The sequence below is a fragment of the Platichthys flesus genome, chromosome 9 (genome assembly GCF_949316205.1).
Source record: "Platichthys flesus chromosome 9, fPlaFle2.1, whole genome shotgun sequence".
NCBI classification, from domain to species: domain Eukaryota; kingdom Metazoa; phylum Chordata; class Actinopteri; order Pleuronectiformes; family Pleuronectidae; genus Platichthys; species Platichthys flesus.
Window position 1 is genome coordinate 4,711,016 of NC_084953.1, and position 19,855 is coordinate 4,730,870.

The 19,855-nt window shown below is 44.6% G+C and overlaps 1 protein-coding gene across 1 annotated transcript in view; it reads left to right on the plus strand.

The window, feature by feature from the left end:
- Window positions 1-18,891, plus strand: part of LOC133961211 (glypican-1-like) — a 32,105-nt gene extending 13,214 nt beyond the window's left edge. The window contains exons 2-10 of the mRNA XM_062396250.1: window positions 10,480-10,638; window positions 12,133-12,350; window positions 12,502-12,675; window positions 14,204-14,369; window positions 15,151-15,281; window positions 15,696-15,833; window positions 16,023-16,153; window positions 16,923-17,098; window positions 17,416-18,891. Coding sequence (XP_062252234.1) covers window positions 10,480-10,638; window positions 12,133-12,350; window positions 12,502-12,675; window positions 14,204-14,369; window positions 15,151-15,281; window positions 15,696-15,833; window positions 16,023-16,153; window positions 16,923-17,098; window positions 17,416-17,594 — 1,472 coding nt within the window. The 3' untranslated portion in view covers window positions 17,595-18,891. The remainder of the gene's footprint in view (window positions 1-10,479; window positions 10,639-12,132; window positions 12,351-12,501; window positions 12,676-14,203; window positions 14,370-15,150; window positions 15,282-15,695; window positions 15,834-16,022; window positions 16,154-16,922; window positions 17,099-17,415) is intronic.
- The last annotated feature ends 964 nt before the right edge of the window (window positions 18,892-19,855 follow it).

Sequence of the window (19,855 nt, forward strand, 5' to 3'; positions counted from 1 at the left end):
ATCCGACACACAAGACGTGACCTGGAAATGCCCGACCTCAGGCCGTGACCTAATGTTCCTGTGAGCACTGCGATTCGATGCCCCCTGCTGAGAAGGAGCTGCGATGGAGAATCAGCTTCCCCCCTGCCCGAAGCACACACACACACACACACACACACACACACACACACACACACACACACACACACATACACATACACACACACACACACACACACACACACACACACTTGCATCCTCACATGAATTCATTCCCACCTCTCATTCTCCACCACTCACTCGTTGCTGTTGGATTAGGGGCTGATGTCTAATCTCCTGCTAATCCTGGCCTGTTAATCCACTGTATGTGTTAGCGGTTTTCAGTTCAGAGGATGACAGCTAATGCACTGACCTTCCCACAGAGAGAGCGACACACACACACTCTCTCACTCGTAGTTGTGTGTCTTCTCAGCTCTCTCTCTCTCTCGCAGTGTGTTTGAACTTCGCAGGAACTCGTTGTGTATTTCTCCGGTTACTTAACGATTCCACCGGATCTGGTGCAAAGGGCGAAACGCGATCTCCCGTTTACGGTCAACCGGTCAACTGTAAACAAGGGCTTATCCCAGCTGTCAAAGATAGATCACATGACCTCTGCCCTCATCTGCATTATATCCACGTCCACGTGCACGTGAGCACTGGGATGCTGACGCTCCCCAGCGTGGCACACACCAGTTGGCACGTGCTGGGGTTTTATTTTTCTTACAGCCCGAGTGACGGGATGTGAAAGTAGTAGTTAGTTTAAGAGCCTTTAACTGCTCCTAGGAAATGACATAGAATTATAGTATTATACGGTGAAGTCGGTGCCATGTGAACACACACAGACACACACTGGCCGGGCAGCAGACAGGGCAGGACTGTGCGACTATTTTTACTTCGGTAACGGTATAAAACGAGGAGAGGTTCACCCACGACACCGCGTGTCTACACCTCCCTCTCTCTCTTCTTCTTCTTCTTCTTCTCCGCTGTTGGTCTGGATTTAAGAGCTTCAAAGCGTCAGCATTTTCATTTTTTACTCTGGAGGCAATAAATTCTGTTTATATACTTTAACGTGGCCATTGTTCTAAACAGAAGAAGCAAAACAGAGAATAAAGGAGTGAAGTAGTACATCCCAGAATAGATTGATGTTGGGAAGAATGTAATCCGTCAGTTCAATATCCACATTTAAGGCGATATTAAACATTTTTATGGTTAAGCACTCGGCTCGAGGATGAAGTTCAGGGAAAAAAGATGATCTGGTTGAAAACTGAGAAATCCACAGAAGCTTCAGACGCAATGTGTGTTTTTATTTAATCACACGTGTTCAAAAACACACTTCAAGTGCTTGTGTGTCCTAAAACTGGAAGAGCACTAATTAGAGGACGTAACTGCCAAGGCCAAAGAGAATGATTTCTATCAAGCTGCATCAAATAGTCCTCAAAGAATACCTGATATTTTTTCATAAAGATAAAGCATAATTTTCAGGATATTCCCAAGCATCTCGCAAAACAGGCAAAACAAAACTGGCCATGTTAAAGATGGTGATGAAATTGCTGAATCCATCCTCTTCTAATGAGATCTGCTCCGATCGGTCCTTCTCCCCTTACCCATCCTGCGTCCTCCCACCAAGTTCCAATGAAATGATAACTAGAGCTCCTCAATGTTGCCTTATCACAATGCACTCAGGAGAAAAAGTTAATATATGATACATAAATCCACGTAGGGGACTATCTTACACCCTGCGATAAAGAGAACAGCAATTTTCATTATCCCATCCGCGAGAGTGACCAGCAGAAACCTGCTCTGGGGTCAGTGGCACAGTATTTCACTATCAGTTTTAAGGGCATGTTATCAGTATAGTAATAATTTCAAACCCCCAAAATAAGATACAGAAAATATATGGCACATGTCCTCACACTGGGTTGATTCAGAAATTGTCTTATCGACTGATCCTCACCTCACAAGAGGACTTTCTACCATATTCTCTGTAAACATGCAAACATCGATAAACGCCAGCAGACAAGACGCCTCATTGATTTGTCGTTGACCACAGATTTAATGAACTGCTAAAAAAACTGCAGCATCAACCGTTGTTGTTGTTCATGTTCTACTTTCCATCTCTCGGTTTAAAAGAAAAGTGTTCGGGCGAAACTGTGAATATACCATATAAAAAAAAATGACTTTAAATCACGAATAAGGATTTCACATTTATTAGACACTTACAGCTTCTGCTCCTGCCCCCCCCCCCCACACACACTCTTATTTCATTTCCGTTTTATCGCCTTCCCATCCCTCCATCTCTCTCTCTCTCTCTCTCTCTCTCTCTCTCTCTCTCTCTCTCTCTCTCTCTCCCTCTCTCCTTGTTCATCATTACTGCGCTGCGACTCGCTCCTCCTCTCCCGCCCCCCCTCGTGTTTCAGTGGATAGTAAAAAAGGTAAAAGTGAGCTTTGGTAGGAAGGCCATGTGGAACGTTAAATCACACACAGGTGTCTTTAAATGGTGAGGAGACGCACACACACACACACACAGACAGATGCAGCATCAGCCCTTCATTTAGGTGGCAGTAATTTGCCACAGGAAGTGACAGGGTTATTGTAAGACGCTCATTAAGAAAGGGAAGCAGTGAATAAACGTCCGACTGAAGGAAATAAATTCAAAGCACTGCGCCACTTTTACTGCTCAGCAATAAGCTGCTTTGATGTGGTGTGTGATGGCAGACTCTGTGTGTGTGTGTGTGTGAGTGTGTGAGTGTGTGTGTGTGTTTTAACACTGGTTGTGAAAAGTGAAACACGATTGTCATGCTGCATGTGTCATGTGTGCGTTCACTGTACCGTGCGTGTGTTCCTGTCCCTGCAGCTTCACAGAGGTCAAAGGTCAGATCAGTCACAATGAGACAGGCCGTTACAGTGCAAGGTCACTTCCTGTGGCAAACTTTCATCTCAGCAGGAGATGAAAGTTCCTTCATGGTCAAGTGTTCTCGTGTCTAGGTCACGTGTGACTCGGTACGCAGGCATTGAGGCATGTCGGTAGCATGTGTAGTCACGTGACTCACAGATTATTTGTTCTCATTCATTGTGCATTTGTGTTTGAAGTATTTAATAACGTGTAATGTTTATAAATGATGTGTAGTACGACTACTTTTTCTGTCATGGTGATATTGTTGTGACCTTTTATATGAGATAGAAAATATCATGAGTTGTGATTTATCCCATCATCCAATATGGAGGAGGCGTGATTTATGACCTATACTGCAGGCAGCCACCAGGGTTTGATCAGGACACGTTGGGAACTCTGCTTTAAATACAGTGGATGGTTTTTCCCAGAAGTAGCTGTTAAAACGACATCATCGTCCAACACGGCAGGAAAGTGGTCGTAAACAAACTTCAGAGTCTCAGGGTTTAAGTGTTTCTCTGGTTTGAACAACACCGACACTGCGGCGCACAAGGGAGAGCCGTTTGTCCACGTCCCATTTTATCCCTGTGTCAGCAGGCGAAACAGGTTGAGCAATGGTTCATCATCTGGGAACCAGTCATTTCAGAGCCTGAAGTTGTGCTTTACTGTGCTGACTCAGCTCCGAGAGATCAGTGTGCAGCCTCAGTGCAGGTGACGCGTGTGATGGAGCGTCATTGAACTCGCACGGACGCCTCAGCAGCCTCGCATAATGGAAACGACGCAGAAACTTTCTCCACTCAAACAAAAGTGATCTTGTAATTTTTTATGGTTCGGGGGGGGGGGGGGGGGAATTGTCTGTAATTACTTATGATTGAACAAAGTGCAGTCGAAGCAGCTTTGAACCGGGTCAGCAGAGTGAAGTCGCTCAGGTGCTTCGTTTGTGATTGAAGTTCTAATTGTTGAGTCTGTCCGTCTCTGGGCTTTTGTCTCTCGGTTCAGACGTCAGATGTTCATTTGTTTTGGCTGCAGGAGTTTCTCACTGTGAGACCGAGCTGTGTGTGTGTGTGTGTGTGTGTGTGTGTGTGTGTGTGTGTGTGTGTGTGTGTGTGTGTGTCAGATCTGGGATTATCCTGTATGTATAACCATTCAGCGTAACCTCCAGCCTCAGGGTATTATGTCTAAGTAACAATACGTGTGTGTGTGTGTGTGTGTTTCTATGGTTGTGAGGACATGTAGTCCCCACTTCAAAAGGCCTTTTGAGGATTTGAGACTTGGTTTGAGGGTTTCAGAATTAGGTTAGAATGATGGTAAGAGGCAGAGGAATGCATTAATGAATTATGTCACAGAGTGTCCTCACAGTTGTAGAAAGATAAAATGTGTGTGTGTGTGTGTGTTTTTGTGTGACATGAAATACAGTGACCTGATTTTCTTAACTGTATGTCTGGTGACCCTGATCCACCTCGCCACTGCAACAACTGTAAGAGAGTGTGTGTGTGTGTGTGTGTGTGTGTGTGTGTGTGTGTGTGTGTGTTTGTGCTGATTTGTATAGTGTGACAGATATTTTATATGAGTGATATTAATCTGGCTCTATAGAGATATTGTTATCCACGACTCAGTTAATACAATGAACTTACCACATCATTAAAGTCATTTTAACATGTATTTTGATTAAAACTCCTGGAAACAAATTTTATTTAGTTTTTTTTTACTGCTATTTAATTTGGATAGCAACAGAATTTTGGGGGGAAATTGTGGATAAATCAGCACAATGTTCACTTTCAAATATTTTGTTAACAACGAATAAAAGAAAACCTAAAACAACAACAAATCGCATTTAAACTACAACGATAAGTTAATATCACATCCTCGATATAGTTGAGAACCAGCTGGTGGATCTAAAACAATGATGGCCAGTGGTGTCATGTAGCCGAGGTAAAATAACTTATTAACAATAATTATTCTCATTAACATCCACTCATTTTCCCAGAAGGCAAATAGAAACATCGTTTGTTGCCAGACACCAAAACCCATAATTGCTCCTGACAGACCTGTCGGCAGCCTGGCCCTGTGACACTGAAGGAAATTAATTAATTCCAAGTGTCAATCTGTGGTAAACAGACAGCTGCAGTCAGGCGTTAAAATAAATTGCTGTATCAACAAAGTGCTGGTTTCGATTCAATCTGGGTGTTGCCACAACCAGAATCCTTTGGCTTGGCTTCGTGACCTTTGGCTCGGGTTTTGACTGCAGATCCAACAACAGGCAGATATGCAGAGATATGCAGAAGAAAGGCCGAGGCAGCTGGGGGCTTGTTGAGGATTTCATTTCCTGAGAACTTCTCTGTAGCGTTGCATTTATAGCTAGCATAGCACATTAGCACGTTAGCCAGCTAAGGACCGGTCCCTTGGCATTAACCTGTTTATTGATTGTTGTTGTTGTGACGATCGTGGCAGCACCATGTGTCGGGCCCGCCAGCCGAAAAGGCCTGACAACCAAATACGTTTTGAGCATAATTGTTCACATACTTTGTAGTATTCATGTTATACATATGCTACTGGAGTATTCCACTAGAGGGCGCACCACAGAACTTAGATCATTATTTTAATAAAAACAAAATGGCGTAGCGGTCTTCGACCTTTTCCGCTTTCCTCCGTCTTTATTGCTGTTGCCTTTTTTACTAACACAAACTGACCCTACACTGCCACCTGTTGGTTATGTGTGTATTGCATCAAGCATTAATATCCGACAACACACCAAACAGTTGCAGGACACGCAAGAGGCGTGCGTGTCGTTTTCCAAAGCAAGTGTACCTCCGGCCTAACTCCACATCTCCTCGGAGTGGTTTTGATTCAGCTCTTTGATGCCAGGCCCGACGGCTTCTCGTCAGCCCACGGTGCGGCGCTACCTGTTTGGCGGCTTGGCACGCGTGCTGAGGTTTTTCCCACTTGTCAAGACGGGCTCAGGTATGCTGGGCCTGCCGCGGAGGAATGCAGGGTGAAGAAAAAAGAAGAAGAAGGATCCTGTCTCCCGAGAGGGAGGGAGGGGGGGGGGGGGGGGGGGCAACCGGGAGAAGAAAGTGAGAACCAGATGCTTTTGATAGGAAAAAGGAAATTAAAGGCTAAGCAGTGTCGTCTTGATGTGGTCCTCATGGTGACCAGTTTAAACTGTTGCACATCTGCACGCAAAAAAAAACAAAAACAAGATTCAAAGTAAGTGGATGCACTTATGATTAAGTGCAGGATGCCCAGTGGCAGAATGCGGCACTGCATTCTGCCTATTGGGCACTGAGCTGTGGGGGGGAGGCCGTGGGAACATGGGAAATATTCAACATTTAATTACTTTATCGATACTGAGGAATTCACTTCATCAGGATTCGGTTTAATGAGGAGATTAAACTCTGTCTGGGTTTTTAGCTCGGCCACATCCTCGAGGGATTCACAGAAACCACACTGAGGTTGCGGGTTTGAATCCGTGAGGATGCGTTTGAGCTCTGAAGTTGGATAATGATGATTATTGTAAATTGTGTAGCTGGATTTTATTGGTTAAGAGACTTTTCCTGCTCACGTTAACAACTGATTCTTTTCTTTGTGTTGTTGTTGTTTTATTGTCAACACATTTTCCCCGTCAACACTCACCATGTCTGCCATGATCCGATCTGCTGTAGGCAACGATAAAAGGTTTCACATCATTCCACCTTGGATGCCGATGTTCAGTCACCACGGAGCTCTTTATATTCAGGAGGACATGTTTCATTTTCTGCGTCTACAGGTCGACTCACGATCTTCTGAGCCGTCAGCTTCTCACAAAGCTGTTTTCCCTTTCCCCTGCTTCACAACTGTAAATGAAACAAAAGTCACACTTGAAAACAACACCTCAGACATCACGCACATTGTGGGGAAACACAGTCAGAGTCTGTTCTGCTGAGGTGTGAACACGGTTTGCTGCTGCATCAGTCAGGGCGACAGGTCGGATGTTTCTCTGTCAGGTGTTAGAGTTCAGTAGGAGGAACATGGAGCTGCTGGAGACAGGAAACTGAGCCGATCGTGCAGGTCTCTGGATTTAATGGAAAAGAAGGTGTGATATGTTGAAGAGAAATCAAATTAATGTCCTTTCGTTAAAAGATCCCCTCGTGGTTTCTGTGTCCTCTTTTCATAGTTGGAATCCCATGCTTGGACTCTGAGAGCAGAAATATCACATATTTTTTAATTTTATTGGACAGCTTTCATTTATGATTCTGCTCTTTAAAGTTCTTGCTTTTATCTTTTTTACCCACAGTATGTTTTCAGTTGCTTCATCTTTCCCTTCACTTTCTACTTGTTCATCTTTAATGCACCGAAACACCAAAGCAAAGCCCTTGTACGTGAAAACCCTCTTTTCAATTAACTCCATCCTGATTCTCTTTAAAGTATTTTCCAATCTTTTACATTAGAAACGCTTTCCTCTGAGTTTGGGCGTCTCGTCCACCTGCAAACAGCATTAAGACACGTCCAGTATAATATCTGCAGTATTGTACAGGGTTTGCAATTGTCCAAAAACAACTATAAATCAGACAAGTCGATTTTTTTAATGATGAAACACGTTGACAGAACTTCACCTCCTGTCTTTCGTGGGAACAACCGCGTGCAGCACTGTGAATGACGTCCAGATGTGAAGCACCACATCTCTTCCTCTAAATGAAACCACTTCTTCACTGAGGGTTGGAATTAAGAGCAGCAATAAACACTTTTCCCTTAAGACAGGGTTGAACAACACTTTATATAACCTAGTTCATTTCAGGATTAACCCTGATTGCTCATATATATGAATTTAAATTTAAAGATAATCTTATAAACAATGAGAGATTTCCAGCTCACTTTCACTTGCAGTCCTGATTCCTCTGTGTCTCTCACTCTCCCTTTGAGATGCTCAGTATCTGGGTTTCTCTTGCATCAACGGGGCCTCGGGCATTAAGGAAACAATCAATGAGGGTCCCTGCAAGTGTAGTTCAAACCTGTGTGTTTGTGTTTGCCCTGCAGGATGTGGACTTCTCTAAATATATGCTGAAGCTCGAGGGCAAAACCAGCGTGAGCAGCCAAACAGGCTACAGAGACTGACCCACATCCTTTTCTCTCCTCTCCTTGAGCAAGGCACCTACCTGAAAAAAAGCCCGTTCAAGCCATCTGCATGTGTGCAGGCTTGCTCTTTGCCCATGTGTTAGTTAGTGCGTCGCCACTGTGCTTATTTCTGTTATTCCAAGCAAATTAAGGTTTTATAGCAGGATGCCAGCTGCTCCCATTACCCAGCAACCCAGGAATGCAGTAAAGCATATGTGTCTGTGGTAAACGCCCTGTGTCGTCCGGGTCGGTGAGCAAACCGACAACGAGATGCTAACATTAGTCGCAGCACATGTTCACCCCCCAGAAACACGATGTCCTCTAAGATATGTGATGTTCAGGGTGCAGTTTGAAACGGCTGCAGAGGAATCGCTCCGACGTGGACGTGACTCTGAAGCCTCGGACCAATCCTCATTCAGTTGAAGAGTTTCTTTCCAATATCTAAAAATGAAAACAGTTTTTTAGTCTTCAGTTGGGTTAGTAAATATTTTGTGATTAAAGACACACATAGTTTAGCTTCTTGTATACATACATGTTAATTTGGGTATCTGGCATGTGTACCGTCCCAAAAACTCTGGAAAAAAACAACTCACGCAATTTGTTGTAGGGTTAGTAGGGTTCCTCTATGTCAGAAACGATACACTAGACTGTGTTGAAGGGGATTACAACCGAAAAACACCTCATAGTCACACCATGCCCATGTAGGGAGTCTCGCTATGTGGCGAGCTAACGCTTGACTCCAAACAGGTCAATCTGAGGAGGGCTGTTTTAGACAGGGTAAAAACTCAGTCCTGCATGTGGAGCAGTCCAGCCTCAGCAGCTCGGCGTGCTGTCAGTGTCTTTATCGTCAACCTCTTCTCCTCAAATCCGTGGCTGACGAGACGCAGCAGCAGCACCGGCCTAGTCCACCTCTGATGTAGCTTGAGGTGGGGGGGGGGGGGGAAACACCCAAACGTGACCATGATTATCACAAACGATGCAAAAAAACATTTTATATTTGACAAATCTTATGCAAAACTAAAAGGGGTGGAAGGCTCCTCCTGTTTGGGAATCAGCTAATCCAACCATATCAGCTCTGAGGATTGAAAAACTTGGTGGTAACACACACACACACACACACACACACACACACACACACACACACGTACCACTGGCAAGTGCAAATGGCAATGAAAGATTCATAGAGCAGTGATGATGAAGGCGTCTACTCTTCTGCTCCACTTACCACAGTCGACAAATAGTGCCCCCAAATCCACACCCACCCACACACACACACCCACACACACTCGCACACACACCCACCCCACCCCCCCCCCCCCCACACACACACACACACACACACCAACGCAGGGCCTGTTAAAGAGGGAAGAGACACAGCTGTGGGGTACTTACTCACCCTTAACCTTCCCAGATGTGAACATGCATACACTCACATATACACACATATACACACAAACACACACAAACACACACTCCCGAGGCATCTAGCATAAAGAGACCTTTGCTTCAGACTGTTTTTTCTTGGGTGTGAACATATATTTGTGTTATGGAACATCTTTCCATGAACCTCGTTTCCTCTAAAGGTCAGAATGAATGTTGAAGACGAGCACTGTTCTCTTCTATTCTGTACATTTCTTTATTCTTATGGTAAAGCTCAGTTTGTCCAGCACCAGGTCCCAGGTTGAGGTTTGGCTGAGTCATGCTCTCATGATCAGTCATTGGCTGGAGTTCAACCTGTTCTGTTATTCTCAGCAAAAAAATGAAAACTTCTAATTATTGCTAGATTTCTTCAAGGTTGGATCTATTGATATTTTCCATATCGCATCTGCAGCAGAACTTTTAATACTACATCTGAGAATAGTGTACTATTAGTACTGGCCACAGGCTGAAGGTTAGTAAATACTTTCATAGGTATTTAGGAACCCAATCTGGGAATTTCAAAATTTAAATTTCAATAATTGCGCAAGAAGAAACGTCACGAGGTCTCCAAACGTGTTTTTTACGATTTATCCTGAAGGGGACATGAACGTCTGATTACATCCAGAATCAGTTGGATTCATTCTCATCAGAACATAATGTCTTCAAAAACATTTCCTTACACACATCGAATAATTGTTGATATAATTCACCGACTGCCAGTGACATACTAATGTGGTTCGTGAGGTAGAGAGGATCGTCCACTAGAAGGGAAGGTTAGTGGTTCGATCCCGGCACCTTCATTCTGCATGGCAAAGTGCCCACATAGAAAAAGCAGCATGGATAGGAGCGCTGTATAAATGTGATCGTGAGTGACTGGGTGAATTCGAATGGTACTGTAAAATGTTTTGATGGGTCGATTCTACTGGAAACTGATTCACTTCCATTTCAGGCTGGTGTTGAGACTGATTTCATTGGATGGTGAATGACATGCTCGGCAGATTCATTAATTAAATTACAATCAAATGAATAATTAATACTTGGTCTTTCCCCCGCTGTGCCAGGTGAACATCTGAGGATGTGTCCTCAGGGTCCGACCTGCTGCACCAGCACCATGGAGGAGAACCTGTCCGGGCTCACGGCCCGAGAGACCGAGGGGCTGATCAGAGACGCCGGCCGGTCGCTGCAGGCGGCTTTCAACGCCCTCCACAGGAGCTTCGACAGTAAGTAGGAGTTTGGATCTGTGAATATGTGTGTGTGTGTATGTATGTGTGTGTGTGTGTCTGATTGTGTGTCTGATTGTGTGTGTGTGAATCACTCATTACAGGCTGAGCTCAGTAGCAAAGCTTGAACTCAGGGGAGTGTGACATTTGTATGTTGTGTATTTATGAGTTTGTGTTTGGTACAAGCTCAGGCTGTGCTCACACACAGTTCTGCAGCTCCAGTAGTGTGTGTGTGTGTGTGTGTGTGTGTGTGTGTGTGTGTGTGTGTGTGTGTGTGTGTGTGTGTGTGTGTGTGTGTGTGTCCTGTGCATCAAGGAGACCCCTGACTGGGTGTTATAATGAGAGCAGAGTCAGCTAGACAGCTAGAAATGTGATAAGCCGATCCTCTGATCTCTAAGGGGTACACACACACTTGCGTACATTCACACACACTCACACACACAAACACACACACACACACACACAAACAGAGGGGTGTCCCCCTCGGGCAGTGGCTGGTTCAGCTAATGAGCAGTTGACCCACTGAGGAGCCGAGTCTGCAGATCACTGCACATCAGAGAAAGAGAGGGATGGAGGGAGGAAGAAAAGAAGTGCAAAACCCAGAAGCCGCTGAATAACAACAGGGAGACAAATACAGCGAGTGAGAAATGTGTGATTAGAACTAAGAATAACCTGAGAATCCAGATGAAAAAGGAGAGAAGAGAAAGAGGAGAAAGATAGAGAGAGCAGCAGGAGGAGGAGGAGGAGGAGGAGGAGGAGGAGGAGGAGGAGGAGGTGTAGTCAGAGGAGGACAGTATTATTAGTCTGCAGGCAGCAGGCCACCTCAGTAGCATTAATGTGGCCGTCCATCTGCTTGTGGTTAGAACAGGCTGGCACTGGTCCACAGCCTTTGAAGAAAGAGGGAGAAGCCCAGACTCCATCGCTGCCTCCCTCGTTCTCTGGGTTTAACCTCAGCATCACTTTGACTCCATCTGGCAGTCGAGGCACGAAACCTGAGAACTACCTTAGACCAGGTCCATGTTGGATTTCTAGATCAAGTAAATTAGAGTCATGGCTGAAATCAATTTGATCTTACAATTTAGAATTCTTGGTCATTTTGTCAACAAATAAATTCATACAACCTCACAGCGATTAGTTTGGAGCGTAAGCATTTTGATCGCCGCCCTGTGGCTGGCTGCAGTATAGGTCATGAATCCTGCCTCCTCCATGTTAGTAGATGGGACGTTGACAAAAATATACAAATAAAAAACTACAGTCAAACAATTATCTCACTGTCCTGCAGCGCTTTTTGTCATTGTGTTTGTTTTTCACCTGTTTTGGAGAGTTGGATAATGGTCTAAGATGTTAGTGGTGGGGACCAAAAAAGAGCAAAAAGTAATCATTGAGCTGAAGTTTGTCACGCTAACACAATAACATGTTAATGTTAACGTGGACCTGATCTTCACCTTCTCCTTCCATCTTTTCTTTTGTCCTCGCTCCCGCTTCCTCCTCCAGCCTATTTCACTGAGCTGCACAGTCAGTCCGAGCGCTCCCTCCAGGAGGCGCTGTCTCCGCTCGGCCCTCTGTACTCCCAGAACACCCGCCTGTACGGAGATCTCTACAACGACCTGCGACAGTACTACCGGGGCTCCGCTCTCAACCTGGACGAGACGCTGTCGGAGTTCTGGTCCCGGCTTCTGGAGCGTACGTTCAAATCCTCCGTCCCCACAGAGGTGAGGACACACACACACAGACAGACAGGGGTTCTAAAGGAAGATGTGATCGTGAAGCAGATCTCCATTCTTTATCCGGTGTTTCATAAATGAGTGGTCATAACAGTCTTTCTCCTTCATTGTGTCTGCCACGGCCACATCTGTCCACAAGGTCAGCCTATCGGAGGACTACCTTGAATGTGTCGCTAAGCAACAGGAGACGCTGCGGCCATTTGGAGACGTCCCTCGGGACATGAGGGCGAAGGTCATCCGGGCTTTTGTCACAGCCCGGTCGTTTGTCAAGGGGCTGGCAGTCAGCGGAGAGGTGGTCAGGAAGGTGTCACAGGTGAGTGACCTGGTGTGTGTGTGGTTGTGTGTGTCTGTGTGTGTGTGTGACTGTGTGTGTGTGTGTGTGTGTGTGTGTGTGTGTGTGTGTGTGTGTGTGTGTGTGTGTGAGATACAGACAGATAGACTGAGGAAGAGATAAAGTGAGAGAGACATGGCGTGTTGAGTGAGAGAAAGTGAAAGTTTGAAAGTTCAAGAAGCAGTGTTTGTGTCTTAATGAGAAAGCATTGCGTGTATTAGTCTGTGTTAGTGTGTGTGTGTCTGTGTGTGTGTTGTTTGGCCCAGTCCAAGTGGAGCAGATATGATGGATGCGTCGGAGTCCCACCCTGTAACCGTCAGAAGGACAAAAAACATCTCCACCCTAAAACTGAAAAGCAAAGGTCATCAAATATTTAAAGGTGTCATCAGAACAAAGCTCTCGTTTAGAGCGAGGACACTGATGATGTCTAGTTACCATGTTTTTTACTCTTAATGCATATTTTCCCAGAAACTCAGTGTGACTGTGTGTTTGTTTTCTTATACACGACTCTGAATGAGATTCAATGGTCACAACAACACCCTCATTTCTTCATTCAAGCTTTATTAGAATGTTTGAAATAACAGGTTCTTTCCAGTTCTACAGTTTAAGGGATCATACTGGTAAATTTTAATTTATTTAATTAAATCCAATGTCCCCCGTTACAGAGCTCGTAATGATTCAGACTTTTACAAATTTGAATGTTTTCCTCTTATAGTTGCAGACGTCCCTGAATCGCCACCCACATTCATTTGTAAAACAAAGAAATAAATGAAATCACATTCCTGCAACTTCCTTAATCAAGAGGATCTTTGTTATAACTAATCTAATAATAACTTATATATTTTTCACGTCCAGTCACAGAGTCTCTCACTTTGAAAACCTCTGTTGCAGCCATCACAGTGAAGTCTGCATTCATTTTTGTCGAAGCTGCTTTATTGTTGTGATGTGTGCAGACGTTATGAATTGATCAGCACTTCACTGCAGAATAAGACCTGCTGTTGACAGGAACAGATTTAACGACGCACGGGAAGGGAAATGCATCCAAATGTCTCAAAGTCTACAGCATTGATTTAAGTTTGAAACTTTCCATACATCCCACCAATTTCCTTAACTCCTGCTCTTACTTTGGAGTTTCTCTTTGGTCTGGAGTTTCAGAACTGTGTGTGTGTGTGTGTGTGAGGGGGGGGGGGGGGGCGGGGTAGAATGACTTTGGAACTTGACACCTTTCATGACTTGTGTAAATGACCAGAAGGTGTAACAGAACCCATGTACTGTTGAAAGACTGACAAGATGAGCTGTCATCATCGCCGTCTTCCTCAGGCGGTATCTCCTCCATTGTCCCAACAGCGCCCTCTGCAGTTCATCTTCCCCAGGGATGTTTACATCCTCAGATAGGCGCTCTAATGACGGATGAATGGAAGGAACGGGGGAATGGAGATCATCGTGAAAAGACTCTGGGCCTCCTCTCTCCCTCCATGAGGTTTCTAACTGTGCTCTTCCCCTCCTCCAGGTCTCTCTGAGTGTGGAGTGCACCAAGGCCCTGATGAAGCTGGTTTACTGCCCTCACTGCCGCGGCATGAGCTCCGTCAAGCCCTGCTCCATCTACTGCTCCAACGTGATGAAGGGCTGCCTGGCCAACCAGGCCGACCTGGACCCAGAGTGGCAGAACCTCATAGGTACGATTCAGAAAGAGAAAGTACCACGTTTAAAGTCGGAGTGGATTCCTGGAGCCGACACTGGATCTGTATAAAATATCTCACAGAACAAACCCAGTGTAAAATGGGAACAGGCTGTCATCTCTGTTCATTATACTGATGATGAATCTCACAAACAGATGTTCATCAAGCCGCAACAAGCAATATACACTATGTTTATCCAAAGAGATTAAGATCAAGTACTAAAATGTTCTGAGGGTAAGTTTTAATCGCACATAAAGCAGATAGGAACTCAACCACAGGGATGAAAGCAGTATTACTATGCACATTAATAACCACAATTTCAAAGCACATTAATGTTAATATCTCTTTAGAAAATCTCTGATTCTCAGTCAAGATTTTTCCAAAAACGTTTCCATGTGTGAGTAACTGTTTAAATGCGTTTGTATTATTAATTACCCAACTTGTTTTCTTTTTCAGTATCACTTATAACTAGAATGACACTCAGACCAGGACTAAGGTCCAAACGGCCCCTTGGAATCAATCAAGTTTCACTCACTTATGAATATTAGACCCCTTTATATGCCTGATCCATGAAACCAAGAAAATGTTGAAAAACGTTCTTAAGAAAGTGAAAGAAAATTCAAGATCAAGATCTGCATCAAGATTTACTGGGTTTTCTCCTCTTCCTCTTCCTCTTCCTCTTCCTCTTCCTCTCCTCTCCTCTCCTCTCCTCTCCTCTCCTCTCCTCTCCTCTCCTCTCCTCTCCTCTTCCTCTTCCTCTTCCTCTCCTCTCCTCCAGACACCATGATCCAGGTGGTGGCCAGTTTCAGCACAGAGCCCAGCCTCGACGTGGTTCTCTCCTCCATCCCTGCTCGGATCTACGAGGCCGTTCACTACCAGCAGGAAAACATGGACACGTTCACAGCCAGAGTAAGACATCAACATCTCAGTTTGTGTCTTCGCTCGTTCTGACTGCAGACCAGCACCAGTGTGTTACCTCTAGTCAGATGCCAGCTCATGTTCATGTCTGCAGTCCTGCACACACTGCTCTTATTTGTCAAACCCGCCTCTATCGGGTTCAGGATTAGTTAAAAAACCTAAATATCATTTGGGAAAACGCAAAAATCATCTAGAGACAAAATATTTATCCTTAAAAAAGTACTGAGCCACATGTTCTTAGAGTTTGTAAATCCAAAATGCTTGTCTGTGGTGACATCTAGTGGATCATGTAAGCACTCACATATGTTGTTGTGCAGAGAATCAGACCAGTTGTGTGTGAGGTCACATCCCAAGCGTCCACTGCATGTGTGTTGAACTGTAATGTGTGTGTCTGCGTGTGTGTAGGTTTACCAGTCATGTGGAACGCCAGGGGAAACAGGCACAGGAAGTCCCGCCCCTCACGAGCCGAGGAGGAAGAGCGGCTTGCTGACGGCTTCCCAGTACAAACCCTCGCCCACTGCCGGGCTCAGGCTGGAGATGCAGGTGTGTACATGAGACACACTCAAAGTAGAAACTCAGCACATTAATGACAATTTTCAGCTTTTTAAATTTCGAATATGTGGTGAAAACCCTTTAGGACTTTCTTTGGATTTTAAACTTGGGGATCTTGTCACCTGTGAATTTCAAAACAAAAACTTTTTCCTCACTCCCGGATGTGTTCTGTCCCCTCAGGTATCGGACCTCTCCAGTAAACTGAGGGAGATGAGGCAGTACTGGGTCCAGCTCCCGGTGGCACTATGCAGCAAACTGGCAGCAGGAGGCGCCGCGCAGGATAAATGCTGGAACGGCATCACCAAAGCCAGGTGAGGAAGAGGAAGCTAGACAAAGGCCAATAGCAGTGGTCAGCCCCAGGGACTCACAGACTTTGAGAATCCTGGTAAATCAGTGAGGGCTAAGTCTCAGCCTCCATTAATCCATGTATAAATGGATTACAGAACAATTTGTCTCCATGTTGACAAGCAAGCATGTTATTCCCCCCCACCCCCTCTGTGCACACCCACACACACACACGCACACACACACACACCTCCTACACACCTCCCACACACAAAAGCAGTTGGATTAAAGCCAAGTGATGAGATTTATCCTGAGGAGAGCACACCAGAAATATGATGGTCATATACAGCATGAAATACAGTATGTGCGTGTGTGTGCGCGTGTGTGTGCGTGTGTGTGTCTGGCGGAGAGTGACTCATTACTGTGATGAACTGTTTGAAAAGCTACAGTGACATCTAGTGGTTTTCCAGAGAGCTAAATAAATGTCACAGGAGGCAATATTTCAGCCCTAGTAAATTCTAGTGGAGTGGAATATGTGATACTGTCCCGTCAACGTATAATTATTATAGCCATTCATTTAAATAATGGCGGCACAGTGGTGTGGTGGTTGGCACTCACAAGAAGAAGGTTCTCTGTTCGAATCCCAGCTTGTCCTGGGTGGGTTTTTTCTCCGGCTTGGTCCCACAGTGCAAACACAGGCAGACTGGAGTTTAGGTTTGACTTTGAGTGTGATTGTTTTTTACACTCTGCATTGAACCATACTAACCGTCCCTGTCCTTCCTCTCCTCCAATCAGATATCTTCCAGAGGCGATGGGCGACGGCCTGGCCAATCAGATCAACAACCCAGAGGTGGAGCTGGACATCACAAAGCCAGACATGACCATCCGGCAGCAGATCATGCAACTGAAGATCATGAGCAGCCAGCTGAAGAACGCCATCGAGGGGAAAGACGTGGACTTCCAGGATGCAAGTACGTGTTTCTCAATGTTTTTACTCAAACATTGAAGAATCATTAAAGGCCTGATTGTCTGTGTTAAACCAGTGTTAACAACTGGGAACTGATTCTCCCAGTTAAACTTTATTAAAACAACCGAGATGATTCCATTTATTCCATTATTACTCTAAGTTTTGTCATGTTTCAATTATTATTAATAAGTCTTTTAATGGAAAATGAAAGACGATGTCTCTTTCAAAAGGCAATTAAATGTCCTTATTTCTTTTTTAAACAATCAAGACATTCTCTAACAAAGGGTACTCGCTGCCCCCCCTCTCTGATCCTGTCCCCAGGTGAAGACATCAGCGGCTCAGGAAGCGGGATGTGCGTGGGTGGACATTGTCCTCGGGGCAGGCCGGGGTTGTACGCCTACTCGCCAGAAAACAACCGAGTCCGAGGCGCAGCCACGTCCCAAACCGGCCTCCTGCTCCTGCTCCTGCTCCCATTGGTCGCCCTGCTCTTCCAGCGATGATTGACTGCTCCCGCCTCCAATCAGACTCTGAGGTCTCCAGCAGGGCAGAACTGTGGGACGGACGGAGAGAGGTTGGAAAGTTACCTTGCCAAAAAAAAAGTTCAACAAAGACAATTTGGACAAGATTTTTCTTTGACTTCTGAGAGGAGCGAAAAACTGACAGTGACAATGTTCTTTCTTTTTGTTCGGCTCGGTTTTCATGAGTGTTGATTGTGTGATTCGGTTTCTTGAGCTGGTTCCAGTAGATTCCTGGGGATGAGGATTATGGGAGAGGAAGACGACCAAGAAGACACCTGTCGACGATGAAGACGATGAGGATATGAACGACGACTTCTTGACTTTCTATCAGGTCCATTTAGCTCCAGTGTCCAGTGGCCCGATGCGTGGTGCGTTCAAGAACACTTCTCATTTCGTTTTTTAGCTGCAGGTTGTCGACCTTAAGGAACATTGTGTAAGCTGTAAATGTTTGTGTGCATTAGCTCAGAGACCGGCGTCATACTCAGCCTTGATTGTACAGTATGATACTCACAGTATATTGGCAAAAGAATCCCCCTAATACTCTGTGATGTAGTTGTCCAGATGTTTCAGTGTGTGTTTGTGTGTCGGCGTCAAACAGATGCAGACGAACGACCCCGCTCCTGAAATGCAGTGACGATGATTTTACCTCATCGTCACCGTAAAGCCAAAACATTTCAAAAGAGAAAAGGACAAGACAACTTTTTTATTTTTTATTTTCACCAACTCATCACCTTTGTAAAGAAATGAGCAGCCTCGTGAAAGCATCGCTAAACAAGCACAGTCATGGAGTTTCCTTAAGTCGAGAACGTTTGTGACACTGACGCCGGGATTTTTATTGAATTCAGGATATTTGCAAAACATACTGACAACCTGTACACGTTACTCTGGTGAATTGTGACTTACCCGGCATGCCTGCTTCTCGGTCTGCACTTCTCTACTGGTACACACCAAACATAGAACTCCCACGAATAGCTGAACTCTCGCACACACACACACACACGCACACGCACACCGGGGTTGTGTATCAAGCTGATTTTTGTTTTTGTTCATGAGTGTATAGAATCGCACTTTTCATTCATTAAACTCTGTTTGATTGTCACAGTGGATCCTACCGTGGACAGTATATTCAATTATTAGAAGCAGTTCAGCAGATCCCGCCTCCTGAGCCGCTGATGTGTCTTAACCTGGGGACATGATCGGAGAGGAAGGACAATGAATACCTACTGTAAGAGAATGTCTCGATTGTAAAAAAAATAAATAAGAAAGGACATTTAATTTAGTTTTTAAAGAGACATCGCCTTTAATTTCTCAGGGGGCAAGGATTTTTCCTTAGGTTACATGTCTACAGGTCTTCATTAAAATTAATTTGGCTCTAAAATGACTGAAGAATCTGTACCTTTGAATATAAAGAGAGACCTGTTTTGCTATTGATAAAGTAAGTGAGTCATCAGAACTTTTTATTCAAAGTTCAGCAAATCAAGAACATTTATTTTGTAGCTAGTTTTGTTGTTATTAAACAAATAAATAAATGTTTAAATAATGCCTTCTATTTACTACAGCTGGCAGTGCAGATCAGAAAGCATCCACTAGATGGCAACATAAGACAAAGGTTGTTCCTTAGGCTCCATCCTGTCAGTATGTGAGGACATTTACAAGTACTGTACTTCAGCACAGTTTTTAGATACTTGTACTTTTCCATTTCAAGCTACTTTATACTTGTACTTTATATAAGTTACTATACATTACGTTAGACTTTAACAGACTCAAACACTTCCTCCACACTTCCATCAGCATAATGGTGAGTAGATATGAGTGATGTTTCATATATATATAAATATATATCTTATATTGGAATCACTTTGTCTCTAAAACATCCATAAAAACATCCGAGCTGTTCTCTTGACACCGTCTGTGAGTGATGATTCATCGCGAGCAGATTTAATTATGACCCACTGGTCCCGGTTCCACTGCAGGGCCAAGCAGGACTAATCACCATGTGCCACGCCCACTCAACGACTTTTCAACATCGAATCAAGGAGGATTTTTCTCCTGAGATATTCAACCTGTCAGCACTCGTCATGCACCACTATAAATAAACCTATAGCTGGAGCCTCGTCTGGGCGTGCTGGGGGGGAAACCAGGACACATAATGTGTGTGTGGATGACAGTTCTGCACCAGTCAGGGGGTTTGGAGTTAATGAATGATTTATTTTCCTGATGCTGATGTTTAAAATGTGATACAA